The sequence below is a fragment of the Larus michahellis genome, chromosome 4 (assembly GCF_964199755.1).
Source record: "Larus michahellis chromosome 4, bLarMic1.1, whole genome shotgun sequence".
Classification (NCBI taxonomy): domain Eukaryota; kingdom Metazoa; phylum Chordata; class Aves; order Charadriiformes; family Laridae; genus Larus; species Larus michahellis.
The window spans coordinates 24483983-24510168 of record NC_133899.1 but is presented as its reverse complement, the minus strand read 5'-3'; the positions used below and the strand labels follow the sequence as shown (position 1 = coordinate 24510168).

At 49.8% G+C, this 26186-nt stretch overlaps 1 protein-coding gene across 5 annotated transcripts in view; it reads right to left on the bottom strand.

Moving 5' to 3' along the window:
* The window catches only part of FERMT2 (FERM domain containing kindlin 2), a 51256-nt gene extending 25448 nt beyond the window's left edge, over positions 1–25808 (bottom strand). For 4 of the 5 annotated variants that reach the window (XM_074583527.1, XM_074583529.1, XM_074583530.1 and 1 more), the window contains exons 1-2: positions 23611–23909; positions 5588–5821 (exon numbers count right to left, since the gene is read on the bottom strand). In XM_074583527.1, the coding sequence (XP_074439628.1) occupies positions 5588–5821; positions 23611–23767 (391 nt within the window). In that variant the 5' untranslated portion in view covers positions 23768–23909. Of the gene's footprint in view, positions 1–5587; positions 5822–23610; positions 23910–24613; positions 24688–25659 lie in introns of those variants that run through there. The other variant, XM_074583526.1, reaches the window with a different exon arrangement.
* Positions 25809–26186: the final 378 nt, after the last annotated feature.

Sequence of the window (26186 nt, the reverse complement as noted above, 5' to 3'; positions counted from 1 at the left end):
GGCTGCAGATGAATATAGGCAAGCGATAAAAGAGGAAAAGACCGAAATGAAGAAGTTGGCAGCGGTATACTTGGGCCTTGCAATTTAAAAAGCTGAGTACATTGCAATTTGGCCGACTCTCTAAATGGTAAGATTTCCTTCCCCACCCATCCCCTAGACATATTTAGAAATAGCTGCGCTACCGCCAAACCTCTCTGCTCGTGGCAGCAAAAGGCAGCAAACCCTTCCCCGGTGTTTCACCGGATCTGTCTCCGTGCCGGTACACGAACGCCATCTCCAAGGCATCTTCACGGTGCTACTGAGCATCCAGAGACTGCATCACAAGATGCTGGTGTCATCCCCAAAACACCCTCCGAGATGCTCGCATGCATCTACCAGGACTTCATTTCAGCCCCGCTATTTTAGGAAAAACACTACTTGATTTTCCAGCGGGGCGTGAACGAAGAAAAAAAGGTTTAAATAGGTTCGCAACGGCGAGGAGTAAATCCAGACAGCTTTTCCTCCTGGAAAGAGACTGTGCCGGGGCTGTGGCTCCGTGTGCTAATGGGCACAGGCAGAGCCCTGGGAACACTGCGCATCTTGGAGTACCAAAGGGTTGCAGTTTTGCAAAAAAAAAAAAAAAACAAAACAAAAAAACCCCAGAAATAAAAAAAAAATACAGTGGCTTTTTATAGAAGTTTTTTTGGCAACTGAGGGCGTGGAAATATTACAAATACTTCAGAAGTCAGAGGACGTTCTGTACTGGAGTGGAGACCATTTATAAAGAAAAAAAAAAAAAAGGTAGGGTTCATATTCGGCGTCTAGACTGCTGGATGGTGTCACCTTGCTCAGGCCAGGCTTGTGTCATGCTGCTCCCAAATGCCACCGTCACCTCAGGTTGCGTTCGGTGGCTGGAGGCTGAAGCAAGGAAGACCGGCTATCGCCTTCCTATCAGTCACGCAGCTGCGGGCACCTCATGATTCTGGCCCAGGAGAGGCGAGCGGAAGCAGCCCATCACCTTCGCAGGACTCTCCGCATCCCGTCCCCTCTTCCTGAGCCCCACCATCTCCCCGGGATGGGACCACCCTTACCCTAGGCAAGAGGGGTCCAAATTTCCTGGCGTCCCTTGCCCCCAGGGAGCTGGGGACTGGAGCGAGACGGGATGCGGGCACGGAAACTGCTGGCTGCTCAACACAGGATGCTCCCCAGACTTCATTTTCCAAAACAGGTGATTAATTCACACAAAGCTCTTTGAGGATTACGAGGCAGGAGCTGGGTGTGATGCCCTCCCAGCCTCTGGGGGGAAAAAAAAAATGACCCGAAGGGAATTTCTTCCTCTTGCACAGCCTCAGGGCGGGTAAGGGAGGGAGCAGTCATGAATTTTGGAAAGCTTCCTCCCAGAGCTGCCTCCTCCCAGCTCCGGCACCATGTCCTCCTCCCGGCGCTCCCAGCTCCCCCCAGCATCAACTGGAATGAACCTTGCTTCTCTGCTCAGGCTGGAGGACAGCGTAGGCCCCAAATCTTCATAGCCAGAAGAGGAAGAGGATGCAAACTTCTACCCCATCACAGCATCTCCCCTCGCCCTGTGGCTCTGCAACAGTTTCCCCATGAGAAGCAGCATCGCCGGGGCAGGAAACGCCGAGGCATGGGAAAAAAACCTTCACACTTGCATCTCTCTGTTTGCTTTTCCTCTCCCACGTGCCCACACAGCAGCAGCGGATCCTGCCTGGAGTCCCTTACTGCTCCCAGGACACATGGAAAAAACATACAGGCAGCAGCAGGAGAAAGGGGATGCTGTGAGGAAGCAGCTTCAGGGCATGAGCAGATGCAAGGCATCCGCTGTCCTGGAATCAGATGAAACCGCTGTGGAGAAAAAGGGGGTTTTTCCACTCGTAGGATGATGGGTCAGTGGGAGCTCTGCAATGGAGCCACATCTCCTGTCTCCGCAAATCCCACTTTCCAGTGAGGATATTCCCACCCATGCCAATAAAGTGTTGACTGCAGACCCATCAAACTGCATTTGCGTATTTGATGGGCTGTCTGCTGGGCAGAAACATCTCTGCAATGGGACAAGGAGAGGAGGGGGACAAGCGGGAGGCCCGCAGGCAGCATCCCATCCCAACCTCTGCGCCCCGCTGCCGGTCAGGCAAGGCAGCACCAACCCCTGCCGCTCCAAAAAATAAAATAAATAAAAAACCATCATAAGTGAAGTTTTACTTTCTCTTTCTCTGGTCTTTAATTGCAGATCAAAGCTGGCCCTTCAGGCCAGCGCTGCCTGCCAGCAGCTGCCTCCGGGCAGGCTTCCAGGCCACCCTTCGGGTGAGGGCTGCCCATCCCATCCACCGTCCGGCTCCTCTCCTCCTGCCTGCTCCTGCCGCAGGAAGGGTCAATCCCTGCTGTTAACCCTCCCAACCGGTTGCTGTGGGAATGGAGGGGCTGCAATCCAGCCACTGGGAATGAGATCGGGTTTTTTTCTGGCTTCGCACGACCTCCAAGGAAGCGAGGGATGTGCAAGAGGCTCCAGCGTCTTCCCACAGACACCTCCGAGCTGCCCCCCGGGAGCCATGGCGAGAGCTGCCCTTTGCAATAACTTTGCATAAGAACAGAGACTTTTCTTTAAAAAGCAACCACACACCGCAAAGGTGACACCTCTAAAGGGAAAATAAGAAAAGGCACAACCCTAAATAATTCACCCAAGTGTGTTCCTGCTTCCACATAGAGGAGTTTATAAACACAACCAGCTACAGTCCCGGCAACATGAGGAATTACTTACATTACTCATTAATCATGCCATATGCTAAAATTACTCAAGTGTGTAATTAAATGCTCTGGGGCAAAGACAGCAAACAGTTGTAGCCAAAATAGGAGCAATTCACAATCACAGTTCTCTCTGCTGGACATCGGTCCACGCCACACTGGACCCTAACTTTAGAAATCAAGGGATTTCAGAGACAAGAGCTATGCTGTTAGAGCAGGGAATAATTCTTTCCCCTTCTGCGTTGAAATATCTACTGAGTTTTCCTTGGGGAGACAATTAGCATGATTAATACAGGGTACGTTTTCCTGTGCAGAGATGCTGCGAAGGGCAGGAAAAAAGTAATGGAGAAAAATGGGGCAGCATAAACACTAACCCGAGGGAGAAAAAACAACGAGAGAAAAGAGGCAGGTTGGGAAAGTGTTATAGCACGGTCTGCAAGACCCCAAGAGATGGTTGTGCTGGAGAAAAAGGAAAACGCAAGTTCCCCAAGCCAAGATGACCCCACCACCCTACAGCCACTCTAATTTTTGGCAAGCTTGCAGCAGGCACCAAGGTGCGGGGCAGATATCCCCATGCCTTCCAGGAACGAAACGCCCTGTGTAAAAATCAGCATGACGGCCCTGGGATGATTTTGCAGGGCAGAAAGCCTCTCGCCCAGCAAGCGCGTGACCTCCCGGCCAAGATTAGCTCCTGCCTCCATCAGTGCTCGGCTCTGGGATTGCACGCTCGAGGACGTGCCTGACCCACGGCACAGCACCAAGGTCACACACAGAGGAAGAAAGGATGGACGGCGACTGGGATTTGCATTGAGTGGTTTGGTGTTTGACCCAAGGAGCTTTTGGTTCCTACATATCATAGATATGTATATATACACACACAAAAAATATTAATAATCTCTATGTCATCCCACTGGGAAGCTCCTCCCTGTTCCACAGAGCTATCTGGAATACAGATACAATAGGTGTATTCGGACACCTATTATATACAGGTGTGTATCTAAAAGGTGTATTTAGCCTTATATACCTTTGTATATATAACAGGTACATACAGCATCCAAATACACCTATTATATCTATGTCCAAACACCTCTGCGGTCGAGGGAAAAGCTTCCCAGCCCCTCCAGCTCCAGCACTGCCACATCCCCGCATCCCGACGCCGTCTTCCCTCGAGCTGATGCTGAGCCGATGTGGCCGTCTTCCTCGCAGCTCTGCTGAACATCTGTCCCCCGGTAAACACAAAGGCAAGGGCTAAACAAGATTTCATTGCTGTATTCGGCCACGTAGTTTCCGTCCATCCTCACTATTAAGAGTCACTAAAAGGAGAGTGAGGTTTCCAGTAAAAATCCTGTTTTCCCCAAAATCTGGAAGGTCGGATACCACGGGAGGCAAGTCAGAACCACCCTAGACAGATGCGTCCCCCACCCCCGTCTCCTGCAAAGAGCTCCCACCACAGCTGGGCTGCAGCTATCCGAGCGGCTTTTTCCCCTTCCACATCTTTAAATATTAGCATTATTCTGCTGGTTTGCTCATAAATACACTGAGAGCCCTGGAGTTGAATAAATAGCTGCTTCAAGCCCATGTAAGGTTCTGACTGCTCGGCGTCGTCAGAGAAAGATCTCTTTTTACGTGATTAACCGTATCAGAATTTCCTGACGTGACTCACTGCTAGAAAGATTCATCAGCAACCACGCAGATGCCTGTGACCTCTCTGTCTAGCATGGCATTAAAAAAGGCAATAGGAGACGGGGCGGGGGGAAGCAAAATCGACTGGGAAATAATGCTGGCTAAGCCTTTTCTATTTTAAGGAGAAATTGCCCAATATTTATATTTAAAAAAAAAAAACACACAGGAAAGAAATAGCAGAATTTGTAACCGGCTATATATACCGACCTAACCACAGATGCGCCGTAACATCGCACGTACGGCTGAGCTCTTCCTGCCTCGCGAAATAACTGGGTCAGCCAAGAGTAACCCTGGCTGCTTTTTGAGAGCAGAAATAGATTTACTACGGCCGAGGTCAGGTTGCAGGTTCCTTTTGGAGGGGAGCAAGCGGGAAGGACACTGGTACGGAGCCCACACCAAGTACTTATGAGCTCCTCGTAGCGGAGTTACCACCTCTCGGGGTGGTTTTTTGCACAGAGGAGAAAGAAGCACCGGCTTTTGGGAGGAGAAATTTGTGAAGATGGGTAAAGAGCAATGCACAAAAGCAGCAGCCTGTGACAAGCCCTGTGTACCTGGTAGGAAATAATCCACCCTTTCTACTGATGGCTCTCCTCAACAAGGGAAAGGAGCGTGAGGAGGAGTTGGGGAGGAGAAGGGGAGACTCGGTTCCTTCCCTCCACCAGACAGTTTTACAGTGAAGCATCATCACTTAATCTCTAATATGATTTTCCACTGAAAGAGAACCCACAGAGCTGGCAGGCTTCCTATTTCAGGGTTGGTTTTTCATCTAGCACATACATTTGCGGAAAAAAAAAAAATTACGACCCAACACTGGCAGCTTTAACATAATGCAGGGCTGCTACCACCTCGCCTAAGACCAAACTGAGAATAGCCTTGCTATAAAATAGAATTCAGCACAAAAAATATATTTCTTCTCACGTTTGCGGTATGATTGGTCGTGTTATTTAAGTATTTACACATAAACCATTACATTTGCAAGGGAAAAATAGTGGATACCTAGGCTGCCTGATGCCTAAGTGACTGTTGGGTGTTTGAAGCTGGAAAATAACATTAATTTAATAAGTTTATGAGATGAACACACATGCCGAAAGACGGGCAGAAGCCAAAACAAACGATGACCTCCCCACCGGCAGCTGGAAACCGGCGGCTTTCGGCACTCGCTACTTACTGAACGTTTTGCAGATGTCAGAAACTGCCTTGAAGACCCTGTCCGAGAAGTTGACTTTCACCTTGACGTACTTCATGTTGGGCAGCTGAAGGCGAAGCAGCTTGTGCTGAGGTGTGAACTGGAGCTTGGCATCAGCCTGTATCCCGTATTTGTCCAACGTCCAGTGCGTTTTAAGGAGCCAAGTTTTCTTCTTTTCCCACCACAGCGCGTGATCCGACCAGTCTTTCTTGACATCTAGAACAAAGACAGCATTTTACCAGTTAAAACCGGGACCAGAATTAGCTTTCAAAAGACAAAAGCAGAAGTTTAAATGCATTTAACCAAGAAGCAACTATCGATCCAAAAATGCCGGCAGCTCTTTTCAGATACAAATAATTGCGTGTACTCAATAGCATCTAGAAGTTACCTTGGAAATAGAAATAGGAAAAAACCCAAGAGGAATAAGGGTGAGACATGATGTGTCTGTGGATCACTCAGCCTGGCAATGATGAGGCATGAAGCCAAGGGGGTCATAAACGACCCATCACCTTCCCTGGGATGGATTTTGCCGAGCTTTTCAGTTAAACTATTCATTCTTAGGTTTTCCCATCCCCACCACGTAGGAAACCTGTGCTACCCAAAGGAGAGCGCCTGGGCACACACAAGAGAGCAGAACTAGGAGGAGGTCTGCATGAAGAATTCAGTGCTGTCTTCTCCAGGTCTTTCAGTTTGTACAAGCAGAAGTGCACAATTCCCAAATGAAACTAAAAGTTACTTCCCAAAGGAACAACAGTGCAAAACCCAACAGCCTCCTTCCAGCAGGGACATAACCACGGGCTCTTTGAAGGCAATGTCCAAGTTGGGAAGCATTTAGGGAACCAAAGCATGGTGGTAACTCCAAAAGACAGCCACTGGGCAATATTTTCCCTAACTCCTGGAATATTTTTTGCTAGCATCTGCCCTGCTCTCCTTGCAGCCCCCTGCCATTCCTGCGGAGCATCTTCCAGTCCAACAACCACCAACTGGCGTTAACGGTGCAATGTCCCCCCACCGTGCAGGAGAAAGGGAAGGAGATGGGGAGGGAACGATCCAGGCGCTGCAGGTGCATTTTGCAAAGCTCTGATTTGCCTAAACCCACCATCTCCAAAAATACTGACTGAGAGGGGTGTCTGCATCAACAGTGAGAGCAGTGCGGACAGCCGAAACTCTTGTTTCAAAGGAAAAACCAAATGTTTCCACAGGATGTCATCTGGGCATGCACACGAGAACCTCAAGAGGCTGCAGGACAAGTTACAGGGACACTTCTGCACTCGGTATTGCAAATGATAGAGCAACCACCAAGTTTTGAGCTTATGGACTTTGTATGAGGATTATTTTAACCTTCATAATAAAAAAAAAGGAGCTTGAAAGCAAGCCACTTTCCAGGTTAAGGCATAAGCAATAAAATAATTCTGTTTTCAGCTCCAGATGCTCCTCAGATCTTGGATTCCCGACACGAAACACGAATTTAACCCAAATTAAAACTGCCAGCTGACATTTATTGCAACAAGTCCTTCCTCTGTCCTTCGGCAGCGACGCTCGTGCATGGCGGGGCACCAGCCAGAGGCAAACCCAGCAGAGTCCAGGAGCGAAATCCCAGCAGAAACATCAGCCAAACAGGCTGAAGGTACCGAGGAACACGTTCCAGGACAGACATCAAGAAGACTATCCCCACGAGTCACTTCTGATCTTAATCGAGGCGAGAACAATGTGACAAATAAACTTTTTTCTGTCCGTATCTGAAAATGGGATCTCGAACGCAGAGTTACTGAGAAAAGCCAGCAGAAGCTTTTTTTTTTTCTTCTTTGAACTCCTGGTATAATGGTATAATCGTGCAGCCAAAAAGTGGAAATGTTCATCTAGACTTTTCAACAGCTTTGTACAATCAAATTAAACAAAACCAAATATAGAAAAGCATGCAAACTTGCACAAGCCTTGGCTACTCTCAAAAAAATCTGAGAAATCATTACAATGGACTTTGGTAATGAAGTCCAACTCCTGCCCTTCTGAAAGCTGAACAGATCAGCACTGAAAGTCTAGGGAGAGGGAAAAAAAAAAAACGCATTTTGAATCACTAACACTTATCCCTAACAGATTTGGGGATTTGAGTTTACGCTGCAGATTAACCTTTCAGACCGTGGCACAAGTATGCACAGCATCGTCTTTCGGCCTGAGAGTAATTAACGCTTTGAATTAACAGTGAGATGTTGGCTATACCCAGAAAGGTAAAGCTCTGTGGCTGCCCCACGGGGTAGTTTATATATAAAAGAGTTTGGCAAATGTTTAGCAGCTGAGTTGTGGGGTTGAGTTTAACTCTAACACGTTGACAAGAAAAGCTCTGGTGCTCTGCGAGGCAGCCGGCCTGACCCAGGGCTTGGAGCAATCCCGGCACACCAGGGGATACCAACCGCCTGGTTAAATCTGATCAAAGGTTTATAAACCTTCACCAGGGTCCCAATTCACGAGTTACTGATTTGTCAGGGTTACAGCTTTATGACAAGGCTGATTATTTTGGCTCAGTCTTTTCCCATTTACTACTGTCAGTTGCAGGACCGGCCGTTTCATATTTATCAGAGCCTGGGTAAGTCTCCAAGCACCGCAAACTCATTTCAGAGATCCCAGACCTTGAATTCAGATGGCTACTACAGGTCCAAAGCCACGCTGCAAATCTCAGCAGAGGTGGTTGTAGATCCAGAAGCTCCTCTGAGCCGTTAAATGTTCCTTGCACATCCCCGAGCTGCTGCTTCCAGCCATGGAGTGCACCAACCTTATGGCAACACTGTCGCGCAAAGAAGCAGAAACGGTCAGAGCTGGCAAACGTTCATCAGCACCTCAATCAAAGCAAATAGGAAAAGAAACAGAATTGTTCGGTGGGGTGGGAAAATCCACCCATATTAATCTAAATCAGGCTGATTCCTGCACGGCAGGGGGAGAAGAACACCAGAGCCACCAGGATTTAGGTGTCCTCAGTGCAATAAAGAAGCATCCTCCCACCACGGTCGTCTTGGGCAAAGGAGAGCACAGAGGGATCCTTGGAAATGAGCTGCACACATTTGCTAGGGCAAATCGTTGCCACGGATGCTCCCCTTCTAGGCAAGGAACCTGCCAGGTGAAGGCTGTGGAGACGTGGAGGCTGGAGCTGTCAGTGGCAGAGGGGACGGGGAGCTCTGGGAGCCCAGCAGGAAAGGGAAGCACAGCGCTTCCTTCCCAGCATCAAAAATAATCCCCGGTCCCCGCTTCCCCCACTTCCCTGAGCAGCCTGAACCGAAACCTTGGCTGCCCCAGGAAGGCTGGGGGACCCAGCTGTGATTTTTTTTTTTTGAGGAAGAACCTGGTTTTGCATTTGCCTCCCAAAACTGTGCCAAGAGGCAGAGACGCAGCGCGGGCGATGCTGAGGACATTTTGTACAGCAAAACCCACAGAGCAAGCTCGCCATCCACCTTGAAGAGCTGTTCAGACAGTCGCGCAAAGGCAAGAGGCATCCGAAATCACCGCGACGGCTGCAGAGACCTCTGCAAGGACAGAACATTATCAGAAGAGATGAAGAGCTGCTCAGTAAAGTCTTTTGAGCCTTAAACATCATTTCAATTCGCACCGGTGCCTTGCCGCAGTCACATCGCACCAGCTTGTCCAGCATAATTACAATCGCAGATTTTTATTCCCACAGCTACCACTAAATTCACATCTAGAATTCAAGCAGCAGGAAATAAGTCTTAATTGAGATGCATACGAAGTGTATGTTAATTCTGGGCTTGCTACTGCACAGACAAACACGTACACAATCACCATTTCAACAGCAAAGCCAAATTTCGGTGAAGTGCGAAGAAGATTGAGGCAGCCCCATCCGCTCTGCCTGATGGCCCATTTATCCCAGCAGCTGGCTGCTCCAAACACTTTCCCCTCTGCCGATCCATGGATTTTAAAAAGTCCCTTTCCCTCTCTGCTTCTGCAGCAGCTATTGAACCTCCGTTCTTCAGAAACGCTGCCGTCCCTTGGCAGGCTCTCCGTGCAGAGCTTAGGACTTACGAGCAATAGTATACAAGTCTCCGGCGTTATATAAACACTGTGTTTGCCTTGTTATTTCGGGATATCCCCTACTGCAGACGGGCCCTCCTTCCGTGCACCGCTCAGAACAGAAGAGCCCCGACACAACCAAATAAACCTCTTTCCCCCACTCCCCCCGCAACACTTCTCAGCACACGGTAAGACCCCACTAGATTGGTATTTGGACAGCAGGAATCTCCAGCAGGGATGGGCTCCACCTTTTGGAAAGGCTCCCGTGGGGTAGCACCAGATCCCCTTTCACACACACATCCCTGATTAAATCCACAGGACAACAAAGAGCCTGCGAACGCGTCCATCACCTTAACATGGGAGGCAGATTATTAGCAAGCTCCTGCATGAGCTTCGGTAGGTACGTCGGCAACTTCTGTAAGCCTGGCTGGTTTGCATCATGTTTTCTTTTTTTTTTTTGTCTGATTTTTGGAACTAAAGATCTGCAGCTGAAGCTGGGTTCCCCTGCAATACTTTTCACCTTAGGAGGGGCAGCGGATGCAGACAAAGCAGAGGTTTCGGTTCATTTCTTAATTAAAATTGATGGCTTTTAGAACAACAGATTCAAGTCTTCAGCCCTCCCGGGGGAGCAATACGAAAGGATCATTCGCCTCCAGTACAAAACACGGCAGAACCAAAGCTCATCCATCCCACCGGCTGTTTTTCCGTAGGAGCAGAATTAGCACCGCAGCCCTCCCCAGTCCTGGCTCTTCCCCAGCGGTGCCTTTAAAGATGATTATTCCCACTCTGGTCTAGTCACGCTTGGGAAGTCGAGGTAGTAAAATGCCTTTCCATTACCTACGCAAAACCTCAAATTGATCCATATATAGAAAAAAAATAATGTATATGAACATATATACACACACACAAATTTACATCATATCTATATACACATATATATAAAATATATGCATATATACACTCATAAAATGTATGCATATATAAAATATATATACACATATACGTGTCATATATACACACACATATGTTTATACAGACACACACACAAACGTATGTATAAATGATATATATAAGATATGGTGGAAAGACTGAAATCAGCTCACAAGCCAAGCACTTCCTCTTGCAAAAAGTGATTTTTTTTTTATTTTTTTTTTAACTTGGTAAACTACCGAGAAAAAACAACTTTCCAGCTTTTTAGTGAGTCTGGTGGAGATGGGCTGGAATTGGTCGAGGGTTTTTTGTAAGGATGGAAGAAAAAAAAAAGAAAGTGGGTTGCATTACTTTTTAAAAAATTAATATGCAATACACATTTAATTGAAAAAAAAAAAAAAACACAACAGTGTGGACAGCACGTTTAAAACCCTGACTGCAGGCAGCAGACAGCTCGAGAGGCAGTTGGGGGATTAAAGTACCTTTAAGCTCAAATACCTGCCGATAACGCATTAATCCAGTGCTCGCAAGCCCGGAGGAGCGGCCAGGGGCTCTCTGAGCCAGAGGCTGGGTGTTGGCTGGTTACACACCCTTCTCGGGAGGCCGGTGGGGAAGAAAAACTCCTTCAAAGGAAAGGCCGGGGGGGGAAGAGACCTCCAGCAATAAATAGCCGGGGAGTGCCACTGTGTCCTGGGCGAGCTGGTTAGGATGGGATGCAGCCTCTCCTCGGGATGCACCGCACGGCCACCGGGCATGGAAAGCAAGGCAGAAGTATTTAAAAAGTTGAAAACGAGAGCAATTTAAGACTAAAAGTTAAAAAAGAGGGGAGGGGAAAAAAAACCAACCCCAATCCCAAAAATCACCGCACATAACCTCATGTGGTTTGCTCCAGTAGGTCTTCCTTTTCCACGTCCTACCAAGCGGTGCGTGTTAATGAGGTCTGAAGGCACATCTTCACATCACTAGAAACATCAGAGACTATCACAAATGTTCCCGACACATTCAAAAGTTCCAAAAAAAATGGCTAATCCAGTGCACAGGGCAGGACAGAGGGCCTGGGGGAGGGCAAGAATAAAGAAGGGTTTTACAGCCAAGAGCACTGCGGAAAGTCTCGCTCCAGCCAGTGCCCGCTCTCGTGGTCATTAATATTATTCACTTTTCAGAAACTACTGATACAATCATCAAATACCGCTGCATTTCCTCCCCACATCTGCGGATGCTGATGCAGGGATATATATATTAAAAAAAATATATATGTGTATGTCTATGTAATATATTTATCAAATATCTATTTATACATGCAAATGTAAATATATATATTTATATATAAAAATATGGGTTCACGCATAGCTCTATCAGTATTTTATGGGTGTAAATACATACACAAAGACACATATACATCTATACAGCTGAACCCACTGCTCCCTATGGGGAGGGACAGGACATCACCTCCTCACTGCTCATACCGATCTCTTTAAAAACAGATTCCTTTAAACATGCCAAAGCCACTCCTTCTAGGACAATTATGGAAAAAAAAAAATACATAAATTAAAAAACAGAGCTGTTTTCATTTATCTTGAGTCCAACAGAAATGCTGATGGGTTTTTGCTGTGTGACACAGTTGCTGTCTTGTGGCAGAATCTAATTTTTAGTGCAGATTTGAGTCTTTTGGGGCATGGTGCACACTGGAACAGACTGCCCTCCTCCTCCCAACGGGGATTTAATTGCAGAACAAAGTTCAAAACGGAACAAAAATCCTTCCAGCCTCCGGTCACGACACATGAAAAATTATACTTGGAAACACAGAGATAAATATCCTATGAAATTATTATCAGACTACTGTAATAAAGCTGCAGCCACAACAATCTGATGCTCTTGGTTCTAATGAGATTTAATAGGGGGTTTTAATCGCGTGCCCCATAAGTATTTGACACAGGCTATGAAAAATATAGTGTACAGCAGCCACCCTGCAGCAACCACCTGCAGGAGGGACTTACCCACAGGTAAATAAAACGCGGTACCTCAAATTCTCCTATATCTACCACCACGAGCAACTATCACCGCTATTTTATCCTACTTTGTTTTCAGGAGAACAAATATTCAAGAGAACATCTACACACACCCACGGAGGTGTCCAAAAAAAGGGTGGACCCGTGCTAGAATTTAAATTTAAGAACGTTTCTCGCATGAAAAATAGTTTGGCTTGTTAAAAAATAAATAAATAATTAGAAAATATGGACAAAAGCAGCCTTGTTCCCAACACTGTGACTCCTGTGAGTGCAGGAGACCTCCCTCTTGTCCCGGCATGCCAGGGGACACGCTCATGGTTCACCGCCGCGAAATCCTGACGTCAAAGCATGCCATGGAGTGGCAGAGAGCTATTCACGAGCAATGAAAAAAGGAGGAAGAAAAAAAAACCCAACCAGCCTGTGGAGGACACTGAGCACATGAGGACGCAATGCTGAATGCAGATGTTCAACGCGTCCTTGCTCGGAAAAATTACAGAGTGTCTTCTGCTAATGTGGGAACGTGATGCCGCACTGCTGGAAAAAGAATCGTCCTTTTATTGGGTTTATAAGTGAGGTTTACAAGGGCAGGTCCACTTCACGACAGGGCAGGGACCGTAAGTGAAGGGTCAAATAGGTGACAAAAAAGTGCAGCGGTCAATCTTTTAGTTGCTCAAACCCAACGCCTCCTCCTGAAGAGCCCACTGTGTACGCAGCCCCCATGAAATGTTACCGCCCAGTTTCTAATAAATCATTGGTATTCTTTTATAACCCACGTGCAGAGAAGGGATGCTATACAAGCCCATGCTGTCGATGAGCATCTTTGCAAAAGTGCGAGGCTGATATATTGAATGCAAATGCCCCCGAAATGCTGCTCCTGGCAGTGCAGGGCTTCGCTCCTCCACCCGCGGGATGCTGAGCCTTTGATCATCTCTGCCGGAGCCAGGTCCGCACTTTGGGGAGAAGAACAAATCCCGACAAGCCTGAAAGTTACCCTTTTTTTTTTTTTTTTTTTCTTTTTTTAAAGTAAACTCTAGGAAGGAAGCTCTTTTCAGTGTTAATAGCATTACTCAACTAGCACTTGGAAATTTAATTCATTAAGATGCCACTGCAGTATCTACTACTTGCCCTGCTAGCACTGAAACACAAATTCCTCCTCCTCCTAGGTCTGAAATGATTTATTTTGTGCCGGCCACACCGGCAAGCACCTTTGCCCTGAACAGATGCCACTCGCCTGTGGAAAGAACAGCAAAACCCCGTTAAAATTTGCTTTATGCCTCTGACGTGCAGCATTTGAGGCTATCCCACTAACGGAAAAGGCACAGGCAATCTGTACCACAACCTGTGAACCAAGCATATGGTGTTTGCCCTAAAGGCTTTTATTATGGTTTTATGCATACATTTATTACACATGCATATATATATATATATATATAACAAAATCTATTTTATTTCTCAGCATCTATTGCAGCAGGAGGTCTATGGGTTTCTCCGAGCTGCTCACCTGCTACGTGAATCTATACCCAACGCCATTTAAACCCCTGGGCAAGGAAAGCAGTTTTGCAGCGATGCCAAACCCAGCTGAAAGTCAGGAAATCTTCCAGCAGAGCTGAAAGTGGGGGCCAACCTTCACTCGCACCCACCCCCCAACACCCCCATGCTAAGAAGTGCCAATCGGCTTGGGAAGGTCTTTGCAAGCACCGTGCAGACTTGCTTTAAATCTCTGCACCAACTCCCCTCAGCAATTTGGCTTGCTCATTTTCCTACGGGAGGGAATAAACGAAAGCAAGCATGGATTTTTTTTTTTTTAAATAAAACCAGGATCTTTACAACCCGATTTTGCCCTGTGTTTCCCCCCCCACACACATCAAGCACCCCTTCAGAGGAGGCTTTCACTGGCTGCTCCCTGCCTCCTGTGGAATCAGGAGAAATGGCAGAAAACTCAATTAAGCAGCGTGGTTTCCATGATTCATCCAGCACAAAATAGGAAGCATCGGACAGAAACACAGCGGCAGAGGAAGGAAGGAAGGAAAACCACTTCCCCAGGGAGAACTCAACTGCCTTGACTATCAGCCCAGGCGCTCCCTCACCCTCCAGCCATCTATCACGCTTCCCTTCCCTCACCAAAAAGGAAAAGTGCCCCGGGGTGACAGTGCCAGCGGTCTGCAGTCCTGACTCATCCCCAACAACGTGCAAGGCGTAAGGGAGCCAGTCCCTGCCAAAAAGACATCATACCCCATAACAGAACCAAAGGACGTTTGGCAGGATGGATGCGCAGGGCAGATAAAGGAGGATGGAATGGGCAACCTGAATTCCTAACCTCCCATCTGAAGCTTCAGTCTCACTAGGCAATTCCCCAAGTGCGCCTTAATGATGGCTATCCTCTGACAAAGCTTAGCCCCCTAGAAAGCAAGGTTTGCAACCCTTGAGATGCCTCGGGCAGCCTCACCCCACACCAAACCTGTGAGCCAGCATCGGTCCCTCTCCTCCAGACCAGATGGGACCCTGGTCTGCAGGAGAGGGACACACCAAACCACCCAGGCTGCACCCAAAGTGCATCCCTCTGGGGAAGAGCATAAGGAAAAAGAGCTTTGTCCCTCCACAGCAGTGACAGCAGCCAAAACCACTTCATATGCCACCAGCCTTCCCTCATACGTGTTTTGGGATGAGCTCCTGGGGCAAAGCAAGATTTGGGGTGAAGTTGGTCTTTGCCCTAGGTCCTTTGCAGAGCCACAGGGAGATGCCATGGGGAAAAGGATGAAACCCCACCATTTTTCTTATTTATTTCTGCATCTATCAGCCCAAGCTTGTGGACGCACGCAACACGCTTTTAAAGGGCTTCAAGACCTCTGACCTTGAGCTTGGGTCCATCTCACCCATCACGCGACCAAGCTCGGGCAGAAAAGCTGTAGGGCAGGACACGTGGGGCGGAGGAGAAGACTATTTCTGCTGCAGACAGCTCTTGAGCCGGATGTCGTGTTGAGCAAAGCTCTGTGTATTATCAGCGAGGAGGGGAAGCTCAGCAAGACAGCGATATAGCTCTTTCCAGGCAATTTCATAAAATGCAGACTTTCTAATTTAATTTGGAGTTTCATCAATTAACCCTTCCAAAAAGTACATACGCCTGCAGGGAGAAGGGAGGGGGGGAAAAAAAAAAAAAGAAAACAATCGCCAAACAAACATGTATAATCAGCTGGTAAGAGATTTAAAATGTAATAATTGGCAAGATGAATTTTTGGTTGCTGTCGAGCTGTTTTTGCAAGCTAAAAACCAGCTAAAATTATAAAGGAGAAGGTTTATGCAACTGCTGGTGCCCCTGTTTGCCTACACGCACCCCCTTCCCAATGCTGTTCCAAACCTGCTGCCCAAATTCAGCTACGTTTTACCAAAAACTGGAGGTCTCCAAGATCCCACCTGGTTGTCAGAAGAGGGACCAATGCTGGCACATGGACACGCCACGCACACAGCTCCCGATGAATGTTCAGATTTGAACGGCCCCCGAGGGTGAGCAGCACCCAGAGTTGCTGCAACCTCACTGGAAAAACGGGCGAGGGCAAGAAAAGCCCAGGAGCGCAGTTCTCCGTAAATAAAAAAAAAAAAGAAAATAAAGGTTTCCTCTGGTTTGCTGGGTACTTTTCCTCCCCTGCCCCATCAGTATACCCACCAGGTATGGTGGAAGCTCCATCCCAGGCAACAGGAGCAATGTGCAAAAAGCAAAGCTGGGCAAGAAAACTAAGTTACTGCAACTCTGCTCACCTTCATTATTTCTTCATCCAGCAGAATTTTGGGGTTCTCAGTATTTTTCAGAATTACAACAACTGAAAAACCCTGAAAGCCACCGAGAACATTCAGAACCGAACCCCACCAGCTCACAAGTTTTGCTCGGTTTTGTTTCTCTGCCCCTTTCTAAGCTATTGTTAATTCACATTTCAGAGCAAGAACGAAGAAACGAATTTTCTTCCAGATGTTTTAATAGTATGAGACTTTTTCCCCCAAGCCCAGGGTTGGATGCTGGGCTGAAATCGGTGTGCCACAAGCTCCACGAGCCCTGTAAATCTCCATCCTTCCCCTTGTCTGTAAGAAAAACCACAACTAAAAAGAAAATTAAAAAAATCCCCCAAACACCCAAAATAGGAGCTTGCCATGGCTGTGTCACTGGTGATGTTGAAACAACCGAAGTTTGCAGTGCAAATACTCCCTCTGCTCTTTCCCAACTGGGTAAACACTCCCCACATCCACAATTTCATGCAGTTATCCACAATCCTTTTTTTTTTTTTTTCCCGCCGCCATATAATCAGAGACCAAGGGTTAAAAATCCAGGTTTTTGGTTTGCTTTTTACAATGTCCCATTGCGGGGTTGCAAGAAGCTGCTCATAAACTCGCAGCTCTCTGTAAGCTGCAGACAGACAACTACAAAAAGCCATTTCTTGAAGTCAAAAATCAGAGGTGGGGCACGATTTTACCCTGGTACCCAGAGGAGGACGGTGTCTGCTACGGATGCAACCATCACACATGTAACAGCACAGAAAAAGGGTTCAGAGATCCCTGCCAGGGGACACCCGGAGGCATCTGACTTCCACATAGAAATATTAAACTATTTTGAGTACAATTTGTTTGGGTTTTTATACAGTTGAGAGAAACTCAGCCAGATGCCTGGGTGAAACACAAGCCCTGGTGGAGAAGGGTGGGGAAAAGTAAAGGATGGCTATGGGGGGGGGAAAAGAAAGAAATTAATAAAAAAAATAATAAAGGGAAGTGTGTGAACGTGACAATTTCTATCATTTTAGTTCCCTTGGAGTGACGTGAGCGCAGCTCCCCACGCCGGCTTCCCCGCGTGCTTTAGGTCAAATCGAAACCTGAGGGAGCTGGAAGAGGAAACTACTGATTTAGGCTGGGTGGGAGCAGCAAACTCAACAATTTCCTGTCTGTGGTACGACAAACCCAGGCTCTGGTATTCGCGGGAACACTGCCGCCACCTCCCGCCCTGCTCTCCTCCCGCTCCAACCCAGATCCATATCACCGGCTGGGTTCTTTGGAACCAAAGGGGATGGCTCAGAATGAAAAAATTAAAATTAAAATAAATTAAAATACCAAATACAAATAAAATTTGAAAATTTAATTTTTTTTTTTCTTGCTTACAAAGAGTCGTCGCCACTCTGGGTATAAATATTAATTGCTGTGACCGCAGCTTGGAGCTGCCAGCGTACAGCTTTTACCTACCCCCGCCCCGAATTCCTCTGGCCATTGGCAGTTCAGCTGAATATTCCACTTAGGCTAACAAAGAGGACATTATTTGAGCCACAATCCTGTAATTTGGTGTGGGCCTACATGGAAGCTTCCTGCAGGCAAAAGCTGGATGTCAAGTACAGAGCCAGCCCCGCACAGATCAATGTGCACGGCCAGAGATCTGTGTTAACCTGCACATTCTCACTTAAATGCCATTAAAAATGTGTTATTCAGGGCACAAGGATTCAGCACAGGTTGTTCGCAAAAATATGAAATCAAGGGGCAATATGCCAATGCAGGGTGCAATACGTCAATCCAATCTGCGTTAGAGATGTTGAAGTGGGAGCAGCTCTGCCTGCAGCATCACCCGGCAGCTTCCAGGGCACCACTTCTGCCTTAAAACGGCCCAAAATCACTGCCTGTTTCTGGAGCTGGAGGACTTCTGTGCTCAGCAGCGTGCCAGATTCCCCCAGCCTCTATGCTCACCATCCCACCTGTGCAGGTTTTGCTGTTAAAAAGCCTGGGATGAGGTTTCCCCAAGGGAAATGTGGAACGGGGTCAGCGCAGAGCATCGGAGCAGTCCCGCCTGCCCAAACCACAGCAGCCCCAGCTGCCCTCAGCAGCAAACGCCGCCACCATTTATCACGTTATGGGAGACAAGCACTCACCACCCTGCCTCAAAGGGAACACAAACAGCTTCTCGCAAGCCTCCCGGCATATTAAATGGCACTCAGAGTCCTCTCCTGAATGCCATGTACTTGAAAAGCAATATTGAGGAGTGACCGAGCGCTGATTTCACAGCAAAACATCCTTCTCGTCTCGACCGACAGCTGATGGCCAGACAAGTTATCTGCAGATCTTGCAAATGAAGATGCTCAGCTGTCATCCTGGTGTCACGGACCAGGGAAACGCCCCAACCATACTCCAGGCACCAAGCATGGATGCTCAAATAAGTATTTTTGGAAAGCGTGGCTACAGTAAACCCCTTCCTTTATTTCTCTTTAGCCTCCAACCCTTCCTCTCACCTCTTCTAGCATGTGGTCACCTAGTGAGCCCCTGCCCAAGTGTCCCTGGAGAAGTCCAGAGCAAAAGGAGCAGGTCACCTGCAAGCCAGCCCTGCAGACGACTCCTGCCTCGTGTTTGCAACAGAAATGGGCTGGGGCAAGGACTCTGCATTTCTCTTACGTAGCCTTAAGCTGTTTCAAAGGGTTCATTCCAGTTTCAAGGCAGAGAATTTCCCCAGCAAGTCTCAGGATGGCTCAGAGCATTTATAAGCGCTGCAAAACCTCAAACACAAACCCGGGGAAATCAATGACACTGCACTTTCTCGGTGTTTTATTCATAACCCTTTAAGGGGTCCATTAAGAAAAAAAAAAAAGACTTTAGAGGGAGAACACTAATATTTTCAATCGATCTTGCAAAAAGTACAGCATTGGCAAGATAACATGGGCAGAGTCCAGCCAGTGGCAAACAGAGCCCCTGGGGTGAATCCCAGACACATTTGCAGGCTAAACCCAGCAAAAGAAAGAGCTTGATGCGCTTCAATGTGCTACATCACCTAAAACAAAACACTCTGCATGTGACAACTCCTGTCCCAGTCCTCAGGTGACATCCCGCCCTCTCCCAAGTGATGGAAAGGAGATAGCGGAGGAGCTGCCAAGGGGAACACTGGCATTTAAACCAGCTGTCCCAACCCTTATCGAAGATGTGATTCACAAAAAACCTCAAGGCCTGAGAAGATGTCATCACTGCCTGCCGTTATCAGCCGCTCTCCATGATGGCAGGGGGCTTGCTTTGGCGTTTATCCCTGGTGCAGCCCATGCGCCCATCCCAGATGGATAAAATGGGGATGTCACCACATGGCAGCACCTCGAGCCATCCTCTCACCTTGGCCGGGCGATGCAGCAAGCACTAACGCCTTTCGGTCCAGAACAATTATCGTTAGTTCCAATCACAGCTGCCTTTTTTTTTTTTTTTTTCCCCATTCCCTTACCTATTTTCCTCAGGCACAAACCCCTAAAGGTGCTCACTCCTCCCCCAGTGCTCCCAGCGAGTCCCCGCAGCTGTAGCCAGCTGCCACGCATATACTGCCTGCGCAAGAAACCTTGGAAAAAAAAAAAATAATCTGCATTTCCCTTGCAAAACTTCTATCCATGGACTTTCTGAATCTGCTCAGTGCACATTTAGGTCATCTGTCTTAAGCCATTCTTCTGCCAGCCACCATTTGTCCCCCCGTCCCTGTTTCTGTCAGCTATTCTTTTATTCCTGCTAACACACAGCGCATCCCCCAAACCCCATCCTGCGTTTAACTTCTATCCCACAAAGCTCACCCAAGCACATTTGAAAAAAAGCAGTTTGTTTTTTTTTCTTGCATGTGTTTAAAACAGCCTAAAGTTGACAACAACAATAACCTGCGTTCACTTCCTTCCTTCCTCTGCTCCCAGTGATTTTAAGCCTCATTTTTTTTTTTTTTGTAAGTCAATAGTGGCAAAATTCCTAAAAAACCCTGGGTGAACACCAGGAGTTCCCAGTACAGACCCCAACCTGCAAGGACCAACTAAATCCTACCGCTCTTAAAACCTCAGCAGTTTTTTTTTTTTGCCTGTTTTTCAGAGATGACTCTGCCAAGCACACGGCACGGCTCAATTAACGAAGTGGCTTAATCCAGCAGGGTGATAAATAACAGAGGAGAGAACAGGTCATTGCAATTCACTTGAGTAACCAGAATCCCTATCTGCCGCTTGGGTTTTTTCCAATCCCTGTCTGCCTTAGTGACAGATTTTAATTGCCTATTCCCAAACAGTCTGACCGCAGCCGCTCTGCGCAGGCAAGGACCGAGTCGACGAGATTTACCGATACCCAGCCTTGCAATTAATTAGAGAGGAGAGACCTTCCTGAGCTTCTCCGGGCAGGGCGCCCCAACACACATCCCCGCGCACCCCAGCCCTCTCCAAGGCAAAGGGCTATTTACCACGATCGTTTTCTCCTACAAACATCAGAAAATACTAACATAAATCTAGATTATATTTTTTTTCCCTTTTCCAAGCTCTCCTTGCTGCTGGGAGGAGGGAAGGCGTTTTTTCCCCCTCCTTGCTCACTAATGGTTGAAGAACTTCTACCCAGCATCCTACGAGCAGAACGGGGCCGGTCTGCTGCAAATTCACAGTGATGCCCTAAACTTTAGCGAAACCCTGGGCAGGCCACAGAAATCTGCTGGCAGCACAAAGCCTACGGGAGGTTTGTCCCAAAGGATAGAGCCAGCAACCCCCCCCACCCTCCTTTCCTTCCTCCCCCCACAACGCACAAACGAAATAGGCTGTAGGGGATCCCAGTGCCACAAGAAAACTTTATTTTTAAGACATTTCCTTAAAACTCACAGAAAAAAATGTCTGCTTTGCAAAAGATGAGTGGTTTGTTGGGGTTTTTTTTTGTTTTTTTTTGGTGTTTTTTTTTTTTTTTTTAATGCTGGGAGTTGTTAAAAAAGGGAAACAAACACCAGCAGGGACAGAGGAATGATGGGGAGGAACAGGTTAAAAATGCAGGGAAAGGGTTTTGACGTGGAAAGATCGCAAAATTAATACATGTGGAGATGAAGAAGCGGCAGACGCTGGATGAGGGAGGGCACCGAGGAGGCACACGAGGGCGAGAAGCGAGTCCCACCCCACCCCGCTCTGCTAAGCCCGACCCTGATAAACTGGCAGGAGCTCAAAGAAGAGCCATAAAAATAATGAGAGGGCTGGAAGAGCTGACACGCAGGAAGATTAAAAGGAACTAAATACGTATAGCTTGGCTCAGTGACAAAAGCCAAGGGGAAAGGGAAGGCAACAGCCGAAGATATCTGTGAGTCTTGACCATCCCGGGGAGGGGACACTGAGGCTGAGCCCCCCCGGGGAGCACCATCCCCACTCCCCCTCGCCTGCGGCTGCTGCATTCCTTCCCTCTAATACAATCCCTAATTTAACAAGTGGAGAGGATCCGGGCAAACACATTTAGAGAGAGGGGGGAGACGCATTACGTCAGGCACTAATTTAGGTCCTCGCTGCGCTTCGTCCCCGTGCAGGCACCCGGCTTTCAGCACACGAGACGGCCCCGGCATCTCCTGGCCCCAACACCCAGCACAGCTCAAAACCGAGGGGAGCATCGCTTATCCATTCGTGATCAACGGGATGAGTTCTTCTCATTTCTAGAAAGCTGTTATTTTTTCTTCTCCCTAGTCACCAAGCGCTCAATTTCAGCTAATCTTTCCGCAGCTCCGTCACAAAAAAAAAAAAAATAAAAAAAAAATCAAGTTTTCGGAGAGTCAAGGCTATCTCCAGCACGAGACCCATTGATGCGAGTGCTCGCTTCCTTTCGAAACAAGCGTATTTATATCCGTCTCTTCCTTCCTTTAACTTCAGATAATTAATAAATCAAAACCTAAGCATGGTGGAAAATGGTATTTTTAAAGCCACACGGGGGCTTTGCATTTACCCAGGACCTACAGCTGACAGCTCTGCTACTCCCACAGCCGCAGGCACGTGCAGGGACCTCACAATTAGTATTTTATTTGCGCAATTACAGTCATCAGCCCGGACTATACCGTTGAGTAAACACACCCGAGCCACAAAGAGCTGATAAAAAGACGAGGGGGGGGGCTGGCAGGGCAGAGCTCCCCGCGGCATTTTGGGGTGCTCGCTCTTTGGTGTGGAGCGTGCCCAAGCTGGCTCCTCCGGCCACAACGCCATCCCGGTGGTTTTGGCCGCGCGTTCCCACGCGTCCCAGACAAACAGGCTCTTTGTCCAGGTGCGCACCCAAAGCCACCAGACACCACGGTGTCCCCAAGTCCCCCAGCCCCCCTCCTCCCTGTCAGTCACCCCACGATCACAAAGGGCCCTCGGAGGTGCTTCCCTTGTCCAAAGCAGCACAGAGCCAGCTACAACTTCAGAATTAAATCGTTCTGTAAACTGGAGAGCACCCACAAAAATCCCCCCCACTCCCCATAAATGATGATGTTTCCCATCTGGGTGTAAAATCCAGCGTGCAAAAGCAGCTGGCAGATGGGGGCTGAGGCATCCCCCAGGCAAACCGGCCCTGGGGTGTCAAAGTTTGGGTGGTTTTGGGCCGAGGCAGTTGGGAGGCGGCAGCACCCGGCTGGGAGCATGGGTGCTGCTGGGGAGCGAGGGCTTCTGGGGGGAGCTGGGAAGGGTGCATAGGGCAGCCTGGGGCTGGGACGGGGTGCTAGGGCAGGGTGTTGGGCAGGTTGAGGGCTGGGACCTGGGGTGGGCAGGGTGCTGGGGGATGGCATGGGGTGCTGGGTGCTCAAGCACAGTGCTGGGGCAGGGTCTTGGGTGCTGGGGCAGGGTCTTGGGTGCTCAAGCACAGTACCGGGGCAGGGTCCTAGGTGCTGGGAGCTAAAGCACAGTACTGGAGCAGCGTCCTGGGTGCCGGGAGCTAAAGCAGAGTACTGGAGCAGGGTCCTAGATGCTCAAGCACAGTACCGGGGCAGGGTTCTGGGTGCTGGGAGGGCGCTGGGTGCCAAAGCAGAGTACTGGAGCAGGGTGCTGCATGCTGGTACCTAAAGCACTGTACTGGTGCAGGATGCTGGGTGCTCAAACACTGTACTGTGGAAGAGTCCTGGATGCTGAAGGAGAGTACTGGGAGCTCAAGCACCGTACTGGGAGCTCAAGCACCGTACTGGGAGCTCAAGCACCGTACTGGGGCAGGGTCCTGGGAGCTGGGGCAGGGTGCTGGAGCAGGGTACTGGGTGCCGGGTCGGGATGCGGGGAGGACGCCGGGACAGGGTGCTGTGCTGCGCCGGGTGTGTGTGTGGGGAGGGTCCCGGGGACTCACCGAGCTTCTCGACGAGGCGCAGCATGACGCCGCCGATGTGGATCTCGCCGGTGACCCGCAGGGTGACGTCGCGGCCCAGGTCGGTGACATGGACGCTCAGCTCCCACGTCCCATCGGCGTAGCAGCCGTCCGGCATGCGGATCCCGTCCAGCGCCATGGCCCCGGCCTCCTGCGCCGCCAGCCGCGCCTCACCGCCCGCCCGCCGGCACGGCACGGCTCGGCCCGGCCCGCCACGGCCCGGCCCGCCTCAGCGCTGCCCCGGGGAGGGAGGGGGTGGGGGGGTGGGATGGGGGCGCGGTGGGGCGGGATCCGGGGGGGGTGCAGCGCTGCCCCGCCGCCCCCCAGCCGCTGCCTGCGGGGCCGCCGCGGGAGAAGGGGCGGGCGGGGAGAGGGAGGAGGAGGCGAGGCGGCGGGAGGAGGAGGAGGAGGAGGGGGATAAAATTAAAGGAAAAACGCGCCCCGCGCCGCCGGGCCCCTTGGCCTTTTATGGAAGCGAAGGACGGAGCAAGCGGGGCCGCTCCAACATCCGGGACTCGCCGGGGGGCGGCTCGGCCCAGCTGGGTTCGTCTGGGTTCGGCTGGGCTCGTCTGGGTCCGGCCGGGCTCGGCTGGGTTCGGCCCGGCTCGGCTCGACTGGGTTCGGCTCGGCCCGACTGGGTTCGGCGCGGCCCGACTGGGTTCGGCTAGGTTCGGCCGGGCTCGACTGGGTTCGGCTCGGCCCGACTGGGTTCGGCTGGGTTCGGCCGAGCTCGACCGGGTTCGGCTCGGCTCGGCTCGGCTCGGCTCCCCTCCTCCCTGTGGTCAGTAGTGGCGGGGCGAGCGCAGCGCCGAACTCGTGAGCCACCCGGGCGAGCCGGTGACCCAAACGCTGGCGGCTGTGCCTTTCCGCGGCAGCCTTGCCCAATTCTGCTGCCTTTACGGTGCCTTATTTATTTTTTTAACACTGTCCGTTTAAAAGCCCCCATTTCGTAAGCGGGATGTTCCCCGTCAGGCAAACCCCTTACCTTGGTGTCGTAGCCCATGGCCTGCACCGAGCCCGCGCCAAGGCTGGTTCCCTCCATCCTCATCCTCGGTGAACCTGGGAAATAGGAACTGTCGTTAAACACGGGGCTGAACCGGTGCAAATGGAGTACAAAAAAAAAATTATATATATATATTATCCGCTTCCTGTAGCTCTCCACCCAATGATACAGACATCCCGCCAAAGCAACCGGGCTTCCTGAAAAACCGCCACACGGAAAGGGCTGCCTTCAGAGGTCCGGCGCGGTGGTTGGTAGCGACGGGCAGGACATGTCCCGCGCTGTGCCGGGCCATGGGAAGCCACATCCCGACAAAGCCGTGCCCTCCCCGGCGACCTCCGGGATGGTTCCGCTGGCCCAGGGCTTTTTCCACGAGCGCCATTCCCGCGTCCTGGGCTGTGAATGGCAGCGGGATCTTTGCTGTCGGGAAGGCAACAAAACCCTCTTAGTGGGGATGATAAAGCCTTGCCACCCTTTCACTTTTGCTGTTATAATGGAGTTATTTATAAAGGGCTGCTCCTCTGTTTTTCCTTAAGTGTTAATAAGAGCTTTCCTGAGCTCGCTCCGGGGGGAGTAAACCAGTTTTTTACCCAGAAACAGCGCGGAGGATTTGGGCTAAGGTGACTTGATGATCTGAAAGGTGTCTTACGACCAAAATGATTCCATAATTCTATGATTAATTCTACGATGCTGCCAGAGGGAAATTGGGTAACGCTGCTCTGAACGGTGGGAGGATGGACGACAGATGAGCCCCCCCCCCCCCCCAAGATCCCCCCCGGAGCCTTAATCCCTGTCAATGTAACACACACACCCCCCCGCCCCGACTTGGAGGCTGGAGCGTAATTTACGGGGCGACGGCTTGGGAGGGCAGGGGAAAGCTGTAACAACAAAGCTTTCGCAGATTGTATCTGGGTGTTCTTCCAGCGGGGAAACAATAGGGCAATAAATGGAAAGGGTTACTCTCGACCCGAAGGCTTTGGATGAGGTTCCCAGCTGACGCAATTCAATACGGCCCTGCCGGAGCTGGTAACCTTTTAGTACAGCTGATTTGCACGTCCTGCTGGTTCCTCGCGCTCTTAAAACCGTTTTGCGGTGTTTCTCTTTCCCTGAGGATGGGGAAAAGCCCTCTCCGTGCCGGCCGGGGCTGGGTGCCGCCGTCCCCGGGGCTCTCCTTCCCTCCCGGGGTGGGTGTGCGGGGAGGCGGGCGGCGGGAGCTCCAATGCTCGGCCGAGACGCAAAGCGAGGTCAAAAATGCACCGGCGAGGCTCTTGCGTCAGAGGCAGCCAAGCGTCCCCGGGGCTGCTCTTCCCACTGTTTGTAAGAAAGTCCTCGCTCTGGCCAAGCAGCAATAGCCAAATAAGGTGCGGAAACGCTCCGGCGGCTTCCATCGGGATGGGGGATGATACCCAGCAGAGCTGCCGGCAGCTCCCGGCCCACCGCTCCTCCTGCCTCCGCTCCGCCGCAACTGGGATGCTTTTCCTGTGAAATGACTCAACCAGGCATCATGGGGAAGTCAGTGATGAAGCTGAGCGGCTCCTTCCCTGTGACGGGTTTACTC